The sequence below is a fragment of the Heliangelus exortis genome, chromosome 6 (genome assembly GCF_036169615.1).
Source record: "Heliangelus exortis chromosome 6, bHelExo1.hap1, whole genome shotgun sequence".
NCBI lineage: Eukaryota > Metazoa > Chordata > Aves > Apodiformes > Trochilidae > Heliangelus > Heliangelus exortis.
Genome location: NC_092427.1, coordinates 646,229 through 665,392, shown reverse-complemented (window position 1 = coordinate 665,392; position 19,164 = coordinate 646,229). Strand labels below are relative to the sequence as shown.

At 44.3% G+C, this 19,164-nt stretch overlaps 1 protein-coding gene across 2 annotated transcripts in view; it reads left to right on the top strand.

Moving 5' to 3' along the window:
• GPD2 (glycerol-3-phosphate dehydrogenase 2) overlaps positions 1-18,886 on the top strand; it is a 51,799-nt gene extending 32,913 nt beyond the window's left edge. For both annotated transcript variants that reach the window (XM_071746320.1, XM_071746321.1), the window contains exons 7-17: positions 2,080-2,244; positions 2,880-3,024; positions 6,768-6,961; positions 9,119-9,253; positions 9,492-9,667; positions 10,165-10,296; positions 10,745-10,903; positions 12,595-12,707; positions 12,798-12,876; positions 13,017-13,115; positions 15,795-18,886. In XM_071746320.1, coding sequence (XP_071602421.1) covers positions 2,080-2,244; positions 2,880-3,024; positions 6,768-6,961; positions 9,119-9,253; positions 9,492-9,667; positions 10,165-10,296; positions 10,745-10,903; positions 12,595-12,707; positions 12,798-12,876; positions 13,017-13,115; positions 15,795-15,920 — 1,523 coding nt within the window. In that variant the 3' untranslated portion in view covers positions 15,921-18,886. The remainder of the gene's footprint in view (positions 1-2,079; positions 2,245-2,879; positions 3,025-6,767; positions 6,962-9,118; positions 9,254-9,491; positions 9,668-10,164; positions 10,297-10,744; positions 10,904-12,594; positions 12,708-12,797; positions 12,877-13,016; positions 13,116-15,794) is intronic.
• The last annotated feature ends 278 nt before the right edge of the window (positions 18,887-19,164 follow it).

Here is a 19,164-nt window from a genome sequence, read left to right as displayed (position 1 = left end):
CCAGTAAGTCACTCTTCATTTCTTTCAACTCTAGACCTCTACAGATTTCTGCTGTTTATACTATGAAATACTCTAGGACTCCATGCTGTAGGTCACATCGATCTGAAGCCAGTGGGTTTTTCTAGATGGGTAGTTAATCAGGAACTGGTTATTTCCCAGTCCTCTTCCTGCAGGCACATTACACAGGCACTCAGAGTGCCTTTGGACAGCTGAGAATTGAGTAATAGCAAGGGGTTTCTTGCATCAGAATAATGATGAGGGGAAAATGGATGAGTTTCAGAGAAAGCGTGAAAATGTTATCTTGAGCACAGCGGTCCCAATCCTGAAATGCACTGAGCGTGTCCTGGGCTCCCTCTGCCCTTATGAGCATCAGGAGTTTGAACAAAATGCTGAGCAGCTCTTGGATTTGGGGCTCGATAAACAATTGCTACTTAAATGTTTGGTTTTAGAAATTACACCTGTTTCCACATTATTTATTCTACTGATTGGCTTCTCTGGATTGCTCTTGGTCTGGACAAACAAGTCACAAACCTGGGAAGGGGGAAGCTTGCAAAATATACCCAGTGACTCCCCATGGACCAGAGCCTGTATGGGCTGACAGGGCAAGTTGTGGTGAGTCCCCCCCTGGGTCAGGCAGAGAAAACCCATTTGTGTCGGGTCCTCCCTTAGGCACTGGTGGCCAGAAGGAGTGGATGGGGGATCACAGAGTAACTGAGGAACCCCTCTGGTCCCCAGGGTGCTCCTGCAGCAGGGAAGGGGATGCTCAGGGCTTCACTGCTGCCTGGGCAGCACCTCTGCAGGTGGGCATTCAGCCTCCTGCACCCCGTGTGATGGAGCATCCCCAGTTTTTCTTGACACCTTGCTCAGTTGTTCCTCTGTTCTTTGCTGCAGTTTATCCTGGGCATTGTTTGCTTGGCTGAGCTGGAGTTGGTTTGTTTCTTCGTTGGTGCTTTATCATGTTGCTGTTTCTGTAGGCTCCCCCGTAAGTTTTTTTTTCTTGCAGCTGAAGACTGATGGCACTGCATCGTCTGGCTGTGTAAGAATGAGGGGCTCGGGGAGGGGGGTGGCACCTTCGAGGCCATTGATCCCATCTTTATAACTTTGCCCTTTTAGCTGGGAACAGATTGTTTGCGTGGCGGTTCCAGACTGCGCGGGCAGAATCCGAAGGACCGAACTTTACATAAACCATTTATACTAAACGTTGGGAAGGGGGGCAACATAAATCAGCTACAATATCTATTACAAATTTATCACCTGATCAGTATTATCTTTGAGAGAAGGGGTCCGAGCACATGGGGAACTGAACTGTACCACAGGAAGTTTTGCCCTCTCGTAAATTAATTATTCAGGACACACAGAGCCTGGCCCCTTCAATGTATAGTCATTCTTTCCAGCCAGCATCCAGGACTTTAACTTCAGTGGCAATAATAAATAGGAAAAGTCTCAGGTGAAGCCAGTATTTCAAAGTAATTAATCATCTTCCCCTCATAGTCCCTCCGCCTCTCTCTTGGTTTTCTTTAACGAGGGAATTTCAGTAATAAATCTTTAATGATACATGTTAAGAATCCTTCATTAGTTCTTGTCTGCTTATTTCTTTTTTTTTTTTTTTTTTTTTTTTAATCCTTTTATGTTGTATGTTGGGAAGTTAAAATGCATATAAAAACTGAAACAGGCAAAACACAAACAAAAAAACCCCTCGAAACATTTTGGAAAGCCGATAATTTGGCAGGGCCTCTGCAAGGCTGTTCCTGGGGTGTGGAGCGTGATGCGTTTGCTAAGGACAGTCACAAAAAGGGAGAGCGATTTCTCTGCTGCTAAATCTGAGGTGAATGAGGGTGCTTTTGAGTACAAATTCAGCATCTGATGGTGTGCAGGGGTTGCGGGGCGTCCCTGGCCCAGGCTGCAGCGGGGCGAGGGGGAGATGCATCTCTGAATAAGGGCGTTGAGGCGCCAGCAGCCATCACGCCTATCGGATGTGACAGGGACAGATGTGACAGATCGGTTCTGACACCCTTCCATACCACGAGCCCGTGGCTGGAGGTGACTGGTGTCCTTCCCCGGGTCCCCTCCCCGCTGCAGGACAGCACAACGACGCTCGGATGAACCTCGCCATCGCCCTGACCGCTGCCAGGTACGGCGCTGCCATGGCCAATTACGCTGAGGTGCTGCACTTGCTGAAGAGGAGGGACCCGGCCGGCGGGAAGGAGCGGGTGTGCGGCGTGCGCTGCAGGGACCTCCTCACAGGTGTGTGTCTGTCTGTGTGTCTGTCTGTGTGTCTGTCTGTGTGTCTGTGCACCCCACGGCACCCTGCCCCACCCAGCAGGGAGCCCGGCACCCCCCTGGGCAGCGTGGGCTGTGAGAGGAGGCAGGCTGTGGGTAAACACCAGTGAAGCAGCACAGGAGCCATCTTCCCAGAGCGCGGCAGCCTGCCATTAGTGTCAGTCAGCCTTCAGTCCTGTCAGGTTTCTCACTCAAACCCTGGTGTTTTGGCAGGGCAGACGAAGCTTTACATCCAAACCCTTCTGTCAAGCAAAGATGATGTTGTAAGGCGCCACGTGCTGTACAGTAATAATCCCATTTACCGAGTCTGCGGGGTGAGGCTGAAGTCTGTCTCGGATGAGAGGCAGGGTTCATCCCAGTGCCTCCCACCCAGTCTGCCACCTTTATGGATACGATGGAGTTTCACTGTGAAACATTTCCTTTCAAATCTGGTGTTACGTGAAAACTTGGTTAATTTTTAAAAGCCGCCCCAGCTGTTCTGCTCAGAGCAGCACCATATACTTTACAGTGGGTTAAGTTCATAGATAGATTAATAATGGAGAGTGTCAGTGAGCAGGAAAACAAATGGTGTATGTGATTGATACTGTTTTCTTTCGCAGGGCAGGAATTTGATGTCAAAGCCAAATGTGTTATCAATGCTACGGGACCTTTCACAGACTCTGTGCGCAAAATGGATGATCAGAAAGTACCAAACATCTGTCAGCCCAGCGCCGGCGTGCACATCGTGATGCCTGGCTATTACAGGTAACCACATCCAAACCCGGCTCCATTTCTAACAGTCTCTGCTGGTGTCTCTAATAAATAAGCTGGTGAAGGCGCATTTGTAGGTTTTGCAGTAGCCTTGAATGCACAATTTGATTTTTTTTTTTTAAAGAGGACTCTGGCGCTGTGCCTGCGAGAGTAACAATTTCATGTATTCATGTATAACAAAATTCCTGTGTAAGAGTGAAGTCCTGTAGTTCTTTGCTAAAACTCACCACGGCAGGACTGCTGCTGCATCAGAGGGACGTTTAGGCAGAGCATCTGCAACAGGCTTGTGAAAGGCACCTTTTTTTAATAAAGAGTTTGAGTTGCCCTGCTTAAAAAACCAAGAAGCATATAAAACCTTCCAGAGAGGAAGGCTCCTGTTCTCCCTGTGCAATGACACTGCACGACTGTAGCCTGCCACATTACAACTTCCCTCGTAGTAAACATGAATGTAGCATGTAGGCAATATAATAAGTAGTTCAAAAATAACATGATTAAATCCTGACACTGCTGCAGACACGAGCCCACCTGCCCGTGGTGGTTCTGGGGGAGAGGACTTGCCCCCCTTTGCTGACCTTCTTGCAGCAGAGGTTCCCGTGGCACTGTGTGAGCACACTCTCTGCACACTCCTGCTCCTTGCCTTATTTGCTGCTGCTAAGCCAAATCCCCTCTGCCAAGTAAGCCATGTCAGTTGAAGCTCAAATATTACCTTTGGTTTCTGAAGTCATTAGCATCCTAATGGAAATTCACATTTATAGACTTATCCCAATTCTGTTGATACAGTGCATTTATAATAGTGCCTTCCATATCATCATCACACTCCTCTGTGAATAGAAATTTAGACTTCCATTGCACAACATGTTGTTTTTGCCAGAGCTATCCCAATAGGACATGACCACTGACTGTAAAATTGAGGCATTTTTGGCCTAGTGTAAAATCACTCTTGCATTCTGTTCTTTTTCTGGTGTCTTTACACATGAAAAATGAGAAAATGGCCTGATAGCTGCTTTAAAGCACTAGCAGTGTGGAGAAATGGCTTTGTCATCCCAGCTTCCTCTTAAGACTATGAAAAGAATGTGTGATTGACTTTATAGCCCTAGAGCAAAAATGTGTAAAGTTTCAGAACTTTGAATCACTTTGTAAATTCAAAGTAGGAGATGGCTTGATATGTGCGAGGGCTCTGATCTGTTTATTGGGTAGTAACCAAATAATTTTAGTTGGAAATGTAGATAATTCTCATTCTGCTGGTTCCCCTGTGTATGTCAGCATGTGGGCATTACTTTTCTTGTAGAACAGTGATCTCCCCACAAGCTGCCCCCACGGATGAGACAGAGCAGTGAAGTCACATAGCTTAAACCAAGGAACTGTCTGCTAAGTGGAAAATACTCTTGGTATTTCATCTTAGCTGTATCACATCCTTCTGCTGCTGCCAAGGAATAATCCTCTAACAAGGAAAGATTGCCATTTCACTGCATCCACTCTCCTTGTGGTAAATGTGTTAGAGAGCTTTGGGCCAGACTCATGTAAAGGAATAATTTTCATAACAGGTGGAGGTTTTTAGATATAAACATATTTAAGATTTTGTAAAACTGATGTTAACCTAATGCATTCATTTCCCATGGGTTTCTTACTCATTTATGTTCTTCGTTAATAGTCCCAGTGTTCCTCCTCTTATTAATTCTATTTTTAGTATACACATTTATTCCACCACCAGCAGCAGCAACTCTCTTCCACTGCTCATTATTTAAGTGCATTATTTGCTAAAACGAGAGAGGGGTTTGGCTACTTTTGTTCAGACAGGCTTCCTGCCTGAGATGTGTCCACAAATGCAGTACTTTTTTCCCCTCCCTTCTGAAAAATTTCAGATGTTTTCTGCCTTTCTGGAATTTTCCTGTATGCTCTGCATTTCAGATTCCAGCTGAGCTGTTAAACTTTAGTTCTACTCTATTTACTCTTCAACAGCATTTGTGGTGCTTTGGTCAAATGGCTCTGGAGTCCCAGAACAGGCAGGGTTTGGCTGTTGGGATGCTTGTTTTTGTTGGGAAATGCCTTATTTTTAATCTGTTTGGTGGATCTTCAGTGTCTGATATAAGATGAAACAAACATAGCAATAGGAGATTGAGAAGGAGCTTCCCAGGATATTCCCAGGATATATTCCCAGAATAACTGGTAACCATAAATTCAGTAAATTGGTTGGTGTATGAAAAACTCTTTCATCCTATCTCATCACTTGCTGTGTAATTTGACCAAAACCACTTCAGGCCATAAATGCCGTGGAACTTAGTTTTAAGTCTTTACTGGTTTCTCTTCCTTATTTTTAAGAGTTTTTACAAAATCACATTAGACATTTTCTCAAAAGTATGATTTTTTTTTTTTAAGTTTTCTGAATATTCTGATACTGTATATTAAATTTCTAGTTTCCTTTGTCTCTAAATCAATAGCTTTTTCATTTTAAAAAGTAATCATTTGTCTGACGTGATTTACCTTTCACAAATCTGTGTTGACTTCCCCTATTAAATTGTACTTCTCCAACCGTATGCTTAAGCTGTCTATAAATATCATCTAAAAAATGTTCTAATATACATGCTATATATGAAATTTTCAGCTTCTCCTCTAGCCTTTCCAGATATTGAAAACTTACCTTCAGTAATCAGTTTGAATATTTCATTTTTAGGAAGTCTTGTGATTCAGCTCGTGGCTCTCTTAAGTAGGTAATTCATATCCAAGCAGGTCTTTGTCTGCCTTCAGCTTACTGTGTTGGTAGTTCTGTGAGTCCATTGAATTATTCACCTCTGATGCTCCTTATTACCACCTAAATATATACCTCTTCTCCTCTTTCCATACATGTGCCACAGCCTCCTCCTGCTAGCAGGAATAGGTGCAAAACCTGCAGGCTGCTAAACTGACTGTACAGATGTCTGTGCAAGCACCTGAAGCCAAAGTCAGCATCTTTCCTTTGAATAAAAATAACCAAAAAAAGGGGCAGCTTAACATGTTTTCCTGTGAGACAACTGTTTGCTTTGAAGTGCTTATAGAAACCTTTTGTTTTCTGAAACAGAAGCACAGCTATTTAATAAGTGATAAGGATAACTGGGTTTGCACATGTCCATTTTCTAGTTATTTTTAAAACTGTACGAAGAAACGTTTACACACCCATCTCTGCACCCTTCTGTGAGTGCAGATGGTAAAAGCCATGGAGATTTTGCATGCCTGGTGACCTGAGAAGAAAGGTGATGTTCTGTGGCTTTACCCAGGGGACAAGGTGTGCAAGAGCAGACTCCCTGGCAATGCCTGAGGAGTTCTGACCCGTGTCCCTTCTCCTTTCAGCCCTGGCAATATGGGGCTTGAAACAAGGAGGAGAGTGAAAAAATACAGTTTTCCCTGGGGATACTTGGGGCAACAGGAACATACTCTGAGTCTTTTCTGCTTGCAGGTGGTTTAATAGTTTAGTCCATAAGCACCTTCACTGAGCATCTTAACAATGGGTAGCATATTTGTGCTGCTGTGTATGGGAAAAGGCTCACTTGACTTACATTTTCACGTCTGTTCCTAGAAAAGGAGCAGAAGAGAATGATACCATCTTACCTGATTTCAGAGATGGCTTCAGCCATCAGTCAGGGGAGGGGAAGGATTTCCTGTTACAGGATGGGGGGAACACTTCAGTTGAACTTCATTGCTGCTATTTCTAAACCTAAGCAAAATAACAAGCAAAATTATGCCCCGTTCTCTCCTCCTTTCAGCCCTGGCAATATGGGGCTGCTTGACCCAGCCACCAGCGATGGCCGAGTGATTTTTTTCCTGCCCTGGGAGAAGATGACCATTGCAGGGACCACCGACAGCCCCACGGATGTTACTTCCCACCCCATACCCACAGAAGAAGACATCAACTTCATTCTGAGCGAAGTGCGCAACTACCTGAGCGCTGATGTTGAAGGTGAGCCCTGGTCAGCTGTGGTTTTCCCAGGGAGGTCCTGCTGAGCCTGGCATTTCACTTGGAGTCACTGCTCTCTGCCTGGAGACTGGCTGTGACTCTGATAACTGTGGCTCTCCTGCAGCTGGGGGTTTCCAAAATGAGCGGGACATGAAATGTCATCCTGATGTATGTTTCAGAGCTATAAAATAATGCTTTCCCAGATATCCCTGCACTGCTTGGACTGTTGAAATGGAAATGGTTTGGTACCTGCATGTTCAGATCTCACATACCTTTCATCTCACTGATGCCAGCTGCACAGCCAGAGCACCCTGGGCTGTTTGGGTGGCAACTGCAAGGTTCTGCAGAACTGGGACTGTTGGGTCATACATCAGCCCAAGTACATCAAGCATTCACCTGCTTTTCTTGAAGCAGGAATTGTTCTGACTTTTCCCATGTTGTTGTTTTTATTTCCATTTTTCTAGGCAATTTATTGTTGGAATTAATTTTTCTGATACAGTAAATATCTGATAATGTCAGTTTTCAGTGGGAGAGGAAAGTATAATGGGCAGAAAGAGGAATTTTTAAGAATTACTTGGTGATAGTTGTTCCCTTCAGTAGCTGAGCTGAGAACACATCTGCTGTAAAACGCTGGCCTGCTTTGGCTCAGTGCTGGTTTACAGGAGAGAGGCTTTGTTCCTTCACAGTCAGGGTTTTAAAAATTACTCTGTGAAAGCATTTGTACTTCTGTGTTTCTGCTGTGGTGGTTGCAGCATCAAAATAAATCTGAGATGCACTCTGCCTGGAACATTGCAGCATCCATACATCCAGGAAAACTTGCTGTCCAGAGGCTGGAAATGCACAATTCCTTATTTCTGGAAGTGGATAATTAATGGCTCTGTGTTGTATAAAGTTCAGAAAAAGTCTTTGGGGAATGTACCTTTAAGTTCCTTGAGCAAAAGTTGGCATAAATAAGCACAGCAAGCCAGGCAGGTAGCAGGTGGAGTTAGGGCTGTGAATAAGACAGAGGTTTTGCAAGGTATCTTACAAAAGTGCCTTATGGAGTGTTTAATTCTTTTGAATGAACCCTACCTGGGTGCACGCTGTTTTTCACATATGCAATTAGCAGTGTTTATAGATTGCTTGTTATTGAATTAACAACTGTGCTGGCCATATCAACTCACTGCAGACCTGCCTTTTTGCTGCCAGAGACAGTGCCAGGGTTATCAACTTACACAGGCTTGGATGTGTTCCAACTGTTTAATTATAGTGTCACGCATGCTGCTTTTTCTAGTTTCATTAGTTTATAAACGTAATATGGTATCTTATTTCTGTGATTAACACTTCATTTTGGCAGGTTAAACATGCTGGCAGAGCACCATTGATTTCTGAAATCTATTTTGTGTTCTTTGGGGATATTTTTACACCCTATTACTGATTTTCAATTATCATTTATTTGAAAGTTGTCTTAAAAAACAAAAATATGTTCCAAAGGCTCCAGCATAAAGCAAATGGGTCAGTTTTTCTATTGCAGATGTAATAAGCAACGAAATTAATTTAATTAAATTCTCAAGTGGTCCCATGTTTTATACACTAAAAAAGAGTGACTTTTGGAGGCCAGGCTGTTTTCCTGCAACTGGTAGGGCTTTAGTGACCACTTGATGCCTCCGGGTTTTCTTCCTCCCAAGATTCCTGAACAGTCAGGGCTGGCTTTAGGGATCTGCTTTTAACTGGATGGGAAGCAGAGGAATAGCAGTGGGGGAAAGAGTAAATGGCCATTTAGCCAGGCTCCTTGTGGGGTGGGACAAGGATTCTGGAGCAGTGATAAGGAGAAGGTAGGGCTGGAAGAGGTGGTGGTGTAGGAATGATGTTGATTTCTGTTGGGTGCCTCTGGCTATTAACTGGTGTGAAAAATGGACCTCTCTGTGTTGGGCTAAAGAATGTTATTGATGGCAGTCAGGGCAGTGCTGTTTTCCTCAGTTCTGTAGCCCAGCTTCTCCCTTCCCTTTTTTTTGGAGAATCTTCTCCAGGTTTTGGAGCTGCTCAGCAAACAGAGTGTGGTGCAGTCCTTGTTTCACAGCGAGTGCCTGCTCGGGGGCAATGCTGCAGGGGCTGGGAGGGATGTTACCTAAATTCCTGCCTCTTCCTGCCTGACTGGGGCTGCTCTTTTGTTCTGGGCAGTGAGAAGGGGAGATGTGCTGGCAGCATGGAGTGGCATTCGTCCCCTGGTCACAGACCCCAGCTCCAAAGACACGCAGTCCATATCCCGGAATCACGTCGTCAGCATCAGCGAGAGCGGCCTCGTCACCATCGCAGGTAATGGAAGTGCTCCTCAGGTGCACCTCTGCTGGGCTCTGCTTTATTCAAAACTTTTCCAGTGACAGCATTAATCCTTCATGTTCCTGTAGCTAGGGAATGATCTATCAGTGGCAGTGTGGCAGGCTTGCTAGAGCAAGCCTAGTAAGGGTAATGCAATATATGAACTGCGTGCAGTCTGTACCAGCTTGGTATTTCACTTGCTTCCTCCACATAAAGGGTAAATGTCTGGTTACAGGTGGGAAGTGGACAACCTACCGTGCCATGGCACAGGACACCATTGATGCAGCTATTCAGGCACATGATCTGAAGGCAGGTTCCAGTAAGACCATTGGGCTGCAGCTACAAGGGGCTGAGAACTGGAGTCCCACTCTCTACATTAGATTGGTCCAAGACTATGGGCTTGAAAGTGAGGTGAGTTCTGGTTTCTGCTGGTGCTCTGATGTCTCTATGTGGGAGGGTTTTGTTTTCCCACTATGTGTAATATCAGCATAACTTGTACAGAGGTCTGGTGAACCTGGTGAGAGCTTATTCTCTGGGCAGGGCAAAGACAGTTTTAACAAAAATAAAGTCAAGTAATCGTTCTTCTTTTCTTCCCTTTTCCCTTGCTCATAATCTTGACTGTTCCCTGCTTACAGCATGGTAGGGTCTGTCTTCCTCCTTCCACAAAACCTCTGCTTCAGAGGGGATGACCCCAGCACAGCAGAAGAGCTGGAGCAGTGGGTCACAGCTACCGTGATGTACATTCAGTGGTGTCAGTGCTGATCTGACCAGGTGCTTCCCTGCCCCACAGTCACAATGTAAAACCTCTTCAGCCTGTTTGTTACTGGTGATAAGAGAGCTGACAAGAAAAATGCATGTGTATTTGATGTGCTTTCAAAAGCATACTGAGTTTGGTTTCATCTCCATAGGTGGCTCAGCATTTAGCTTCGACGTACGGTGGCAAGGCTTTTGAGGTGGCCAAAATAGCCCAGGTCACAGGGAAGAGATGGCCAGTTGTTGGGAAACGTCTTGTGTCTGAATTTCCTTACATTGAAGCTGAGGTATGTGGGAAAACTACATCGTGTCCTTTGGTTCTGTTCTTGGGGTAAGCAGGTTCCAGAGCCTCTTGCTCTGTAAAGCACCTCTGTAAGCCCTTTAGTAAAGTCCACGTTTTTTTCGTCTGTTCTTATTTTTCACCTTCCCTGGAGCCTGCTTTATTTTGATGTTTATATACATACACATCAATGTATTTATATACAATTAAATAACTACAATTATATAGTGTGTTTATGAATAAAAGATAGATGCCTTTCATCCCAGATGCGTTTCTATAAAACACTCCAAGGAAGAGGGAGTTTTTCAAACCCTTTCCTCGACTGGATGGGAGCTCCTTACAGAAAGTTCATTTTGTGTGGCCAGCCCAGCAGTGGGGTTTGTGATGCTAAACACAGCTGCTGACAATGCCTGTCTGCTTTCTCATCTGCATTTTCCCTGTGCCTTTTGTTGCAGGTTGTCTATGGTGTTAAGGAGTATGCCCGCACAGCAGTGGATATGATTTCCCGACGCACTCGCTTGGCCTTTCTGAATGTGCAGGCTGCAGAGGAAGCTCTGCCAAGAATCGTGGATATAATGGGGAGGGAACTTAACTGGAGTGAGCAGAAAAAAAAGGTACAAAGGGCCTTTTTTATCTTGAAACTGTTTTTGTTTTTTTTTAAGTAGTTTCCATGCTAACGATCTAAATTAGTTGAATAGAGAACTTCAAGTGATGCTCTCTTCCTGAGAGAGTGATTCACTTGGTGCATTTCATTACACAGACTTCATGAAAATAGCAGTGAAATGAGTTGGTGCTGGCTGGGGGGTGGAGGGGAATGTGAAGATCTGTACCCTGCTCTTCCCCAGCTTTAAAAAGGAAAGCAGACTTGGCATCACTATGCTGTTCCTGTTCAAATATTTTGTCTTTCAACGGATCAGCCACAGAAAAGGGGGATCTTGTAGTCTGTGTTACTCCTTTTTGTCTGCTGTGTCTTTTTAAAAATGATGATACAAAGTTTGCACTGTTCTCTGGTCTAAGTTAATGTTTAAGGCCACTGTTATCTGCCTTTGTCCTCTGCTCAGACATGCAGAAGCCAAGAGTTTGAAGCTGGCATGATGTTCAGGCTGCATGGACAGCCTGAGCTCCAGCAGCCCATAGCTGGGGAGGTAGCACCCAGTGTCACCACAGCCTGCAGGAAGGGAAATGGGACATGTACTGTGTGCACCTGCAGAGCTCCCAGAGCTCTCTCTGCCTGCTGTGAACTGGCTGCTGCCAGCAAGGCAGCCTCTGAATGTCCACTGGGGTTCTTTGGGATAAGTCCTTTCCTTTCAAATGAGGCTAAACCCCCCCTAGATCCTGAGCATCCCTTCTGTAACCAGTCCTGGGCCATTTTGAAGTGCTTACATTGACACCAGTGCCTCTCCAGAAGAGCATTCTTCAATTTATATCTTCTAGGAAGACCATTAAATAAGTCTTGGTTGATTTGGAACTTTAAGGCTTTTGTAGGCAAAATTTGTTTGCTAACACTGAAGTATGTAAGAACAGTCTGGTCAGCTTCAGTTGGTCTCCTGCTATCTCTTCCCCAACAAGTCTTTGCCAGGTGAGGTGTCTGATCTCTACGTGCCTTGAACCTCTCACAGCTGCTGCAGCCATTCCTTGGTGTGCTTGCTCTTCTTTAACTGCTGTGTGGGCTCTAATCTTGGTACCCATGTGGCAGATCATCCCTAGAGCCACGTTTGGTGCACCCAGGGCTGTGGAGAGAACTCTGCCCTACCCTGCACTGCTTCATCTGTCTCAGGTGTTTATCACTTATCAAAAAACCTGCCTATAGAAGACCTCACGCTGAACTTTCTGGTAATAAATTAATTTTGCCACAGTCAAGAAACTAATTTAAAACGCAAAGAATCTGCCTCCAGATGCTGAGCCTCCAGATTTTTTTTTTCTTTTCTGATTTTAGACAGCTGGATGGAACCTTGCTCTCAGGTACCAGCTGTGAGTCAAATAGCATTTTGTGGGCCTGACCAGCAAGTACCATTCCTCATGAAATAGGTAGAAGCACCATGTGTGACTGGAGGCATGGTATGGCCCTGGAAGTGTTCACACAGTAATTAGAGGGCTTTACTAGACTTGTTATCTAAAGGCTAAAAAGTGCCAAAGCTTAACTTCTCTTTTAAATACTTTTCAGCTACCATCTGTTTAATTTTGGGACATCAGATAAATTCTAGTTAAGTGGAAGAAGCCAATAAATGCTAAATTAAAAATAATCGTGTAAGAACTTCCTGTTTCTCACATATACATTTCTTCTTTTTTGTTGTTGTTGTTGTAGGAAGAACTTGAAGCTGCTAAAAAATTTCTCTATTATGAAATGGGCTACAAAGTAAAATCAGATCAATTAACAGACAGGTCTGAAATCAGTCTAGGGCCCTCAGATATTGAAAGGTAAGTAAGAGAGTTCTCTGTGCTGCTAGGAATTAGTACCTGTCATTCCTCTGAGTACAGTTTTCCCCACGGATAATCCTTATCTTGCAGGTACAAGAAGAGATTCCACATGTTTGACAAGGACAAGAAAGGGTTTATTACTATACTGGATGTGCAGCGTGTCTTGGAGGTAATGTTTCCTCGTGTTCTTTTACTTTCCTTTTTAAGCCTCGTATCTAAATTTCAGAGTGTGGCACAAATAGTGCTGAACAATCCAGCTGACATACTTCTGTGCTCTTTTTCTTTTTTTTTTTTTTATTTTTTGTCTAGAGCATCAGTATGCAAATTGCTGAAAATACGCTGCATGATATTCTAAGTGAAGTGGATCTGAACAAAAACGGGCAGGTCGAGCTCAATGAGTTTTTGCAGGTAGGTGTTTCTTTGTTACAAGAGAAACTCTGACTTCAGTTAACAAAGGCAGAAGTGTTTGGTTTTTATCTCTCTCTGCTGAAGGGCGGGGTTGGAGAGTAGGTGAGTGTGCAGAAACAGACCCAAAGAACAGATTCAGTTAGCAAATTACAACACAATACAGACCTGAATTTGGCTTTTTAATACAGAAATGTTGTTCAAGTATATTCAAAACAGCACAGTCGTGCACTGGGAGGTGTACCATGCACGCTGACACGTGCCTGGGTTTGTTGAGTGATTAGCAATTTCTAAACTACTTTGAATATTTTAAAGAATGAGCTTGTGGCTAAAGCTCATCCAGTCCATAAAACCCCATTCTGGCTGCTGGATTGGCTGCATTATCTCAGTTTGCATGGGAGACGTTTTGTTGACAACCTCTACATCTGCTTTCTGCAGGGCTTTGAAATAAATTTAAGGGTGCTGCTGAAACATTGGTTTGCTCAGCTCCTTTTGCCTTGCAGTTTGCCAGCCAGCTGTGTTTTTGCAGAGCCTTCCTTGGTGTGGTATTTCAAGTGACTGCCATGTCTTTCCTGCATGGTGGCAATGATGAATGCCGAACATGAGATAAATTAATGCTGGGGATTTTGGTCAATGTCAGCCCTTTCTTCACTGTGTCAAGTTAAACAAACAAGATCAAGGCAAAGGAAATGGTAATTGTCTCTCTCGAGATGAGCTGTAGATAAGAGCAGCATTTCTGAATCTAAATGCAGAAAATTTTCACAGGTTGTGTCCAGCATTAGAAAAAAGGACTATTTATTTGCCTGAAATGCAGCAATTTAGCTGGGTAACTGAAATGCACTTGGGGGAAGGGGCAAAAATTCCCCAAACAAACCAGGGAGGTGAAAGAAATAATGCCTTTGGGAGCTTATGCTTATGTATTCAAATGTAAGAGAAAATCCCAGCTGTTTTCCTGGCTGTTGAAAAGGGGCTCCCTCTTACATCCCTTTGTCTGTGGAAACTTTTAATTAGTGGAGGGGAACCCAGCATTTGCTGTAAGGGCTGTGTTGACCTATAATTTGGTTGCTGAAACAGCTACTAATTACATCTTCTGTGGGTTTTTTTGTGGCTTTCTGGGGTTTTTGCTTTACTTTGCTGAAAAATCGCATTAAGGGTTGCCTGCCCCAAGTCAACAAATCTTTAAAATAGGAAAGGCAGCTCACTGGTGTGCTGTAGTTTCACAGGTACTTTTGTAAAACCGTGTAGCTGTGGCTGCTGGCTTCTCCTCCACCTTCCACAGAGCAATCTGAACATTGCCCCATGGCTCAGGCACCTCCTCCTGCAGCCACCCAGAGCAGCACACGGGAGCTGCTGCCCTGCCAAGGGGGAAGTAAGAAGCCTGGTGATGAAATTAACAGGAGGTTGCCATGGAAGGAACAAACTACATTAAATGTTTGTTTGTTTTATTTTTTTTTTTTTTTAATGGATCTGTTAAGTCAGCTCCCAATACTTCTGTGTTTGCTTTCTGAAAACTTTCAAGTAATTGCATTTTACCGCAGAGTGCTTGTGGAAAGCCATGTGCAAATATTTGTGGACATTTATATTAGAATATAGGAACACTTTGTACCAGGGTGGCTGCCTGGCTCTGCAGGTGGGGAGCAGGGCCATGCCAAGGGTTTGGTTTGGCCAGCAGCAGGTTGCCACTCAACCTTCACACACAGGGAGGGTTTTCCAGCCTTGGCTGGGTCTGTGAAGCACAGGGTTCCTTTCTGTCCCTTCCCTTCCCTGGTGCTCCTTCCAGCTTTGACAGGGTTGATGCCACATTTGCATAGAGGTCCAGCTGCAGATATAATTAATAGATATTCCTATGGAAGGGAAGAAATCTGGAAGATTCTTAGCACTCAGTGAGAGTAAGAAATTGCATTTTCTAAGTGCCGATTGCTTTCCATAGCAGTCTTTGACAAGCTGACTGCATGTAATTTCAACTCTAATGCTCACTTTATCCATGGGATAAAAAAGAATTAACTAAAATCTTAGCACTAGTGTGTGTTCCTTAAGATAGAGCTGAGTCCAGTTTCAAGGACTTAAAGGCAAATTAGTTTTAAAAGTCTATAAAGGAATTTGGATTTGAAAGAATTGTGGAAGTCAAGTACACTGTCTCTCCAAAGCAGGGCATGTGAATGAAAAAGGGTATGGTCTGGGGTCAGTGGTAGATCAGGAATGGTGTTCTAGTGACATCTTCCAGATATTAAAAGTTAAAAAACAGCATCTGTGAAATAGATGGGTTCTCCTGTATTCTTAAATGTCACTGAAAAAAATCCTGGTGTTGATGGTTGCCTGCACTGCTGCACTCCCAGATGGGTGGCATTTGGTACTTCTGCTCTTCCTGCCACCCGTGCCTGCCCAACGCCTTCACAGGTAGCTCTGGAAAATGTAAATGAGCTGTGATCTGAGTCTTTGCTTTACATAGAGAAAAAATTAGTTCCACATATTCCTTAATTACTTTCCCCAAGAGTGTCCCCTCCACCAGTGGGATGGGGAGGGTGTCACCGTCCCCGGTGGGTGCAGCGCGTGGCTCTGCGGGTGCCCCGTGTCCCTGCGGCCACTGCTGGGGAGGGCTGTGGTGGCTGCTGGCAGACCTCCCGTGAGGGGCTGTCCCCTCTGGGCTCTGTCAGGAGCTGATGGGTGCTCTCCCTCCTGCAGCTGATGAGTGCCATCCAGAAGGGCCACGTCTCGGGCAGCCGTCTGGCGGTGCTGATGAAGACGGCGGAGGAGAGCCTGCGGCGGCGGGGGGTCATCCCGGTGGACCGCAGCGGGGGGGGGCTCTGAGGGAGGACACACACACACAGCCCCTGCCTGCCCCCTTCTCCCTGCTGACAACATTCCAGTGCTCCCGAGTGTCCTTGCTTGCCCCAGGTGACCGGTGTCTGTCTGTCCCTCTGGCTCTCTCAGAAATACACTGCTGTGTTTGCACCCACGACTTACGGCTTTCTGTGTGGCTCCGACTGCCCCGGGACCTGGCCTTTGGGCTGGGTGTCCCTTAGGCAGAGGAGCTGATTAACAAGAGTTCAGGCATACACTCCAGAAAGATTCAGGTGCAGACACAAGCACATGTGCACAGGCTGCCTTGTTCACTAACTTCCCCATCACCTTTACCTTTAAAGAGAAGTGAATCCTGCCTTGAAATGCGTGGCGTTGAGTTTTGCGAGTACCTGTTGAGTATTTACAAGCAGCTGCTCTGTCCTCTTCCACACAAGCAAGAGGGGGAAGGCTGATGTGCTGGGCTGGAGATAGAATCACAGGAGGAGCCAAGCTGGGACTGCTGAGGTGGCAGTGGTGGTGAAGAACCATGGTGAGCCTTCCTTCTGCAGGCTTCTGGCTTTGCTCCTTCCAGTGCTCTTCCTGCAGTGGTACCAATCCTTGGCCAGGCAAAACCATCAGCAGTACAAAGCTGGAAAACTACAAGACATCTTGATTAATCACCCAGGCTAATAATTGAGTTAAAAGCTAGGAGACAGCTTTCCTGTCCCCTGTATTAATAAAAATAAGCTTCCTTTAATAAATAGCAGTGTCTAGCAGGTGGTGTTTGAGGCTGTAGAGTCCTTCATGCTGTTTCCAGCTTTGGACAAACACTGTGGAGGATGGCAGGTTTTGATACCATAACAGTCTTAATTGTTTATTTAAAATACTCAGACACAAAGTGAAACAATGAAATCTGGTTTGCATTCCACTAACTTTTCTATAACAGTGAAAGGGCTATTTTTCAGCAGATTAATTTAAAAAAAAAAAAAAAAGAATAGGACCACTCAATTGAGCTCTTTTCAGTGGTGTTGTATCTGGCTCTTTGCCCTTCTGCTGTTGGATAGACTGGGTTCCAGATCAGATGGAGGAGCTCTGCCTGATGCAGAGCAAGGAAGGGAAAAACAGAAGAATGGTTTGCTGATGAATTTGTCATTCTATCCTCTTGTTCAAGTAGAAATAACAGTTTACAGCCCAAAACAAGCGTCAGTTTCAAGGTGTCAGAATTTCTACCTGTGCAAAATCTGATGTCACCACTGTCCCTGAAGGAAAACAGAAGCACAGGAATGAACAGCAAAGGTTATGTGGGTATCTTAAAAGGGAGACTGATAACATCCACAGAAGGGAGATGCTGAGGAGCACTAGGATGTGGGGTGGCAGGTACAGATGATGTGTTTGGCTGGAGAGGAGAGGCCTTAAAAAAAATTATTTAAATCATCTGTTTAAGAACCCTGGGTACAAAACCCTCAGAAAAGCAAGTCTCATTTCATATTTGGTAAAGGGATATATTTCTGTCAGTCCAGACAATTGATAAAATCTGGTGGGAAGGAGACGGTCTGGGGTAAAATGCCTTTCAAATAGTTTTTGCATGTTAATTTTTGTTTAAATTGCTGCCTTGTGCCAAAATGCAGATATTGTGAAGGGGTTGTGGCTTTCTTGCTTTGAGTTCTGTGCTGGTGAGGCACACTCAGTGTGAACAAGGACTGAGCATGTTTGACAATGACAGGATTTGTGTTACGAACAAAGGGGTTTGTTCCTGTGGTCCTGTAAACTTTTCTTTTTTAAAATTTTGTTCCAATATGTTCAGGTAAAGTGTGTCACGTTTGACACAGCTTCAGACTGTCAAAACTGTTTTCAGATAAGAGCACAGTAAGAGTTACACACTGCAGGGCTGGAGGGGGATGCATGTACAGTACACAGGTTATTTTGGTTCAGTGAGCACGAAGGGGGTTAGGATTCTACTATTAACAGTAATTTTTTTAAAATTTAAAAAATAAAAGGTAATGAGACCTTTTCCAGGCCACATAAATATTTACAATATTTAACATCTTTTGTATGGTTTAAAGAAAAATTCTCCTCCACTCCTCTATAAAGGGCACTGTTAAGAATTAATAATACAAGCGAGTTTACCTGTAAAGCCAGAATTTTCTGCTTTGTACCCAAAATCTGCTCTTTGTTCTCTTGTTCTAGTAATCCTGCATACAGAAATTGACTGTGACTGTGACTTTGGGATTTTCTTGGCTCTCTGTGTGTCCTCCAATACGAATTTGCTTTGCATCTTAGGCACTTTACTGTCATGCTTCTCTGCTCTTTTGTGTGGCACAGCAAGATCTCGTACGCCTACCTTGTGTACCCAGAGACAATTGCATGTGTTACTTAAAACAGCTGAACCTAAATGTGGGAAAAAAATCTAGAAGTATTTATTTATCACCTCACATTTGTTTTCAGGAATGCTGGTTTGGGTTTTGTTTTGTTTGTAATGTGAATGTAGAAAGAGTTGTACAACGTCTCTGCCATGCATTGTTCTGACCCGGGGTGGGTGAACAGCAATGTGATTTTTTTTGTCTTTTTTTTTTTTTTTTTTTTTTTTTTTTTTGAGGTGGAAGTTGGATTTCTGGGTGGGGGGTTTTGTTTTCTGTTTTAAATAAACTGCACGCCTGGGGAGGGGGAATGCTTCTCCATGCAGTGTGTTTCTCTGTGTGTATAAATAGGTGTGTCTGTGTGTACACACACACGTACCCACTGCATGGGTGACATGTGGCACTTGGGTATTCCGTGCAGCTGCCGTTCCAAACTGAACCCTTAAATACTGTGTTTGAGGCTAGGTTGTCATTTTTATAACTGTCTTGGTGTTTTACTGCCATTATTTATTACTTTTGATATACAGAATGAGCCGCATGCATTTATAGAGCAATAAGAGGATGTATTTAATGTGCCTTGTTTTTAACTGAGTAAGAGCTGAAAGCATGAATCAATAAAACTGATTAAAAATGGTCCCTTCCCTGGCAGTTTGTTATGGCAGCCACAAAAATAACTTTGATCAGCCTGGAAAAAGTTTATTTTTGAAGGAAAAATCTTCACGCAGATGCTTCTCAGGAAACATCACATAATTTTGTCCACGCTTTCCCATTTTAGCCCAGAATTTAGCACTTCCTAGTTTAAAAGTGAAAATTATGAGTTAATCCAGCACTTGGCATCCCCAGGGGGAAGGAGCTGTGTGTGTGCTGGGTGCTGACAGGCAGGGTGAGGGCTCTGACACCTCACACTGGAGTTG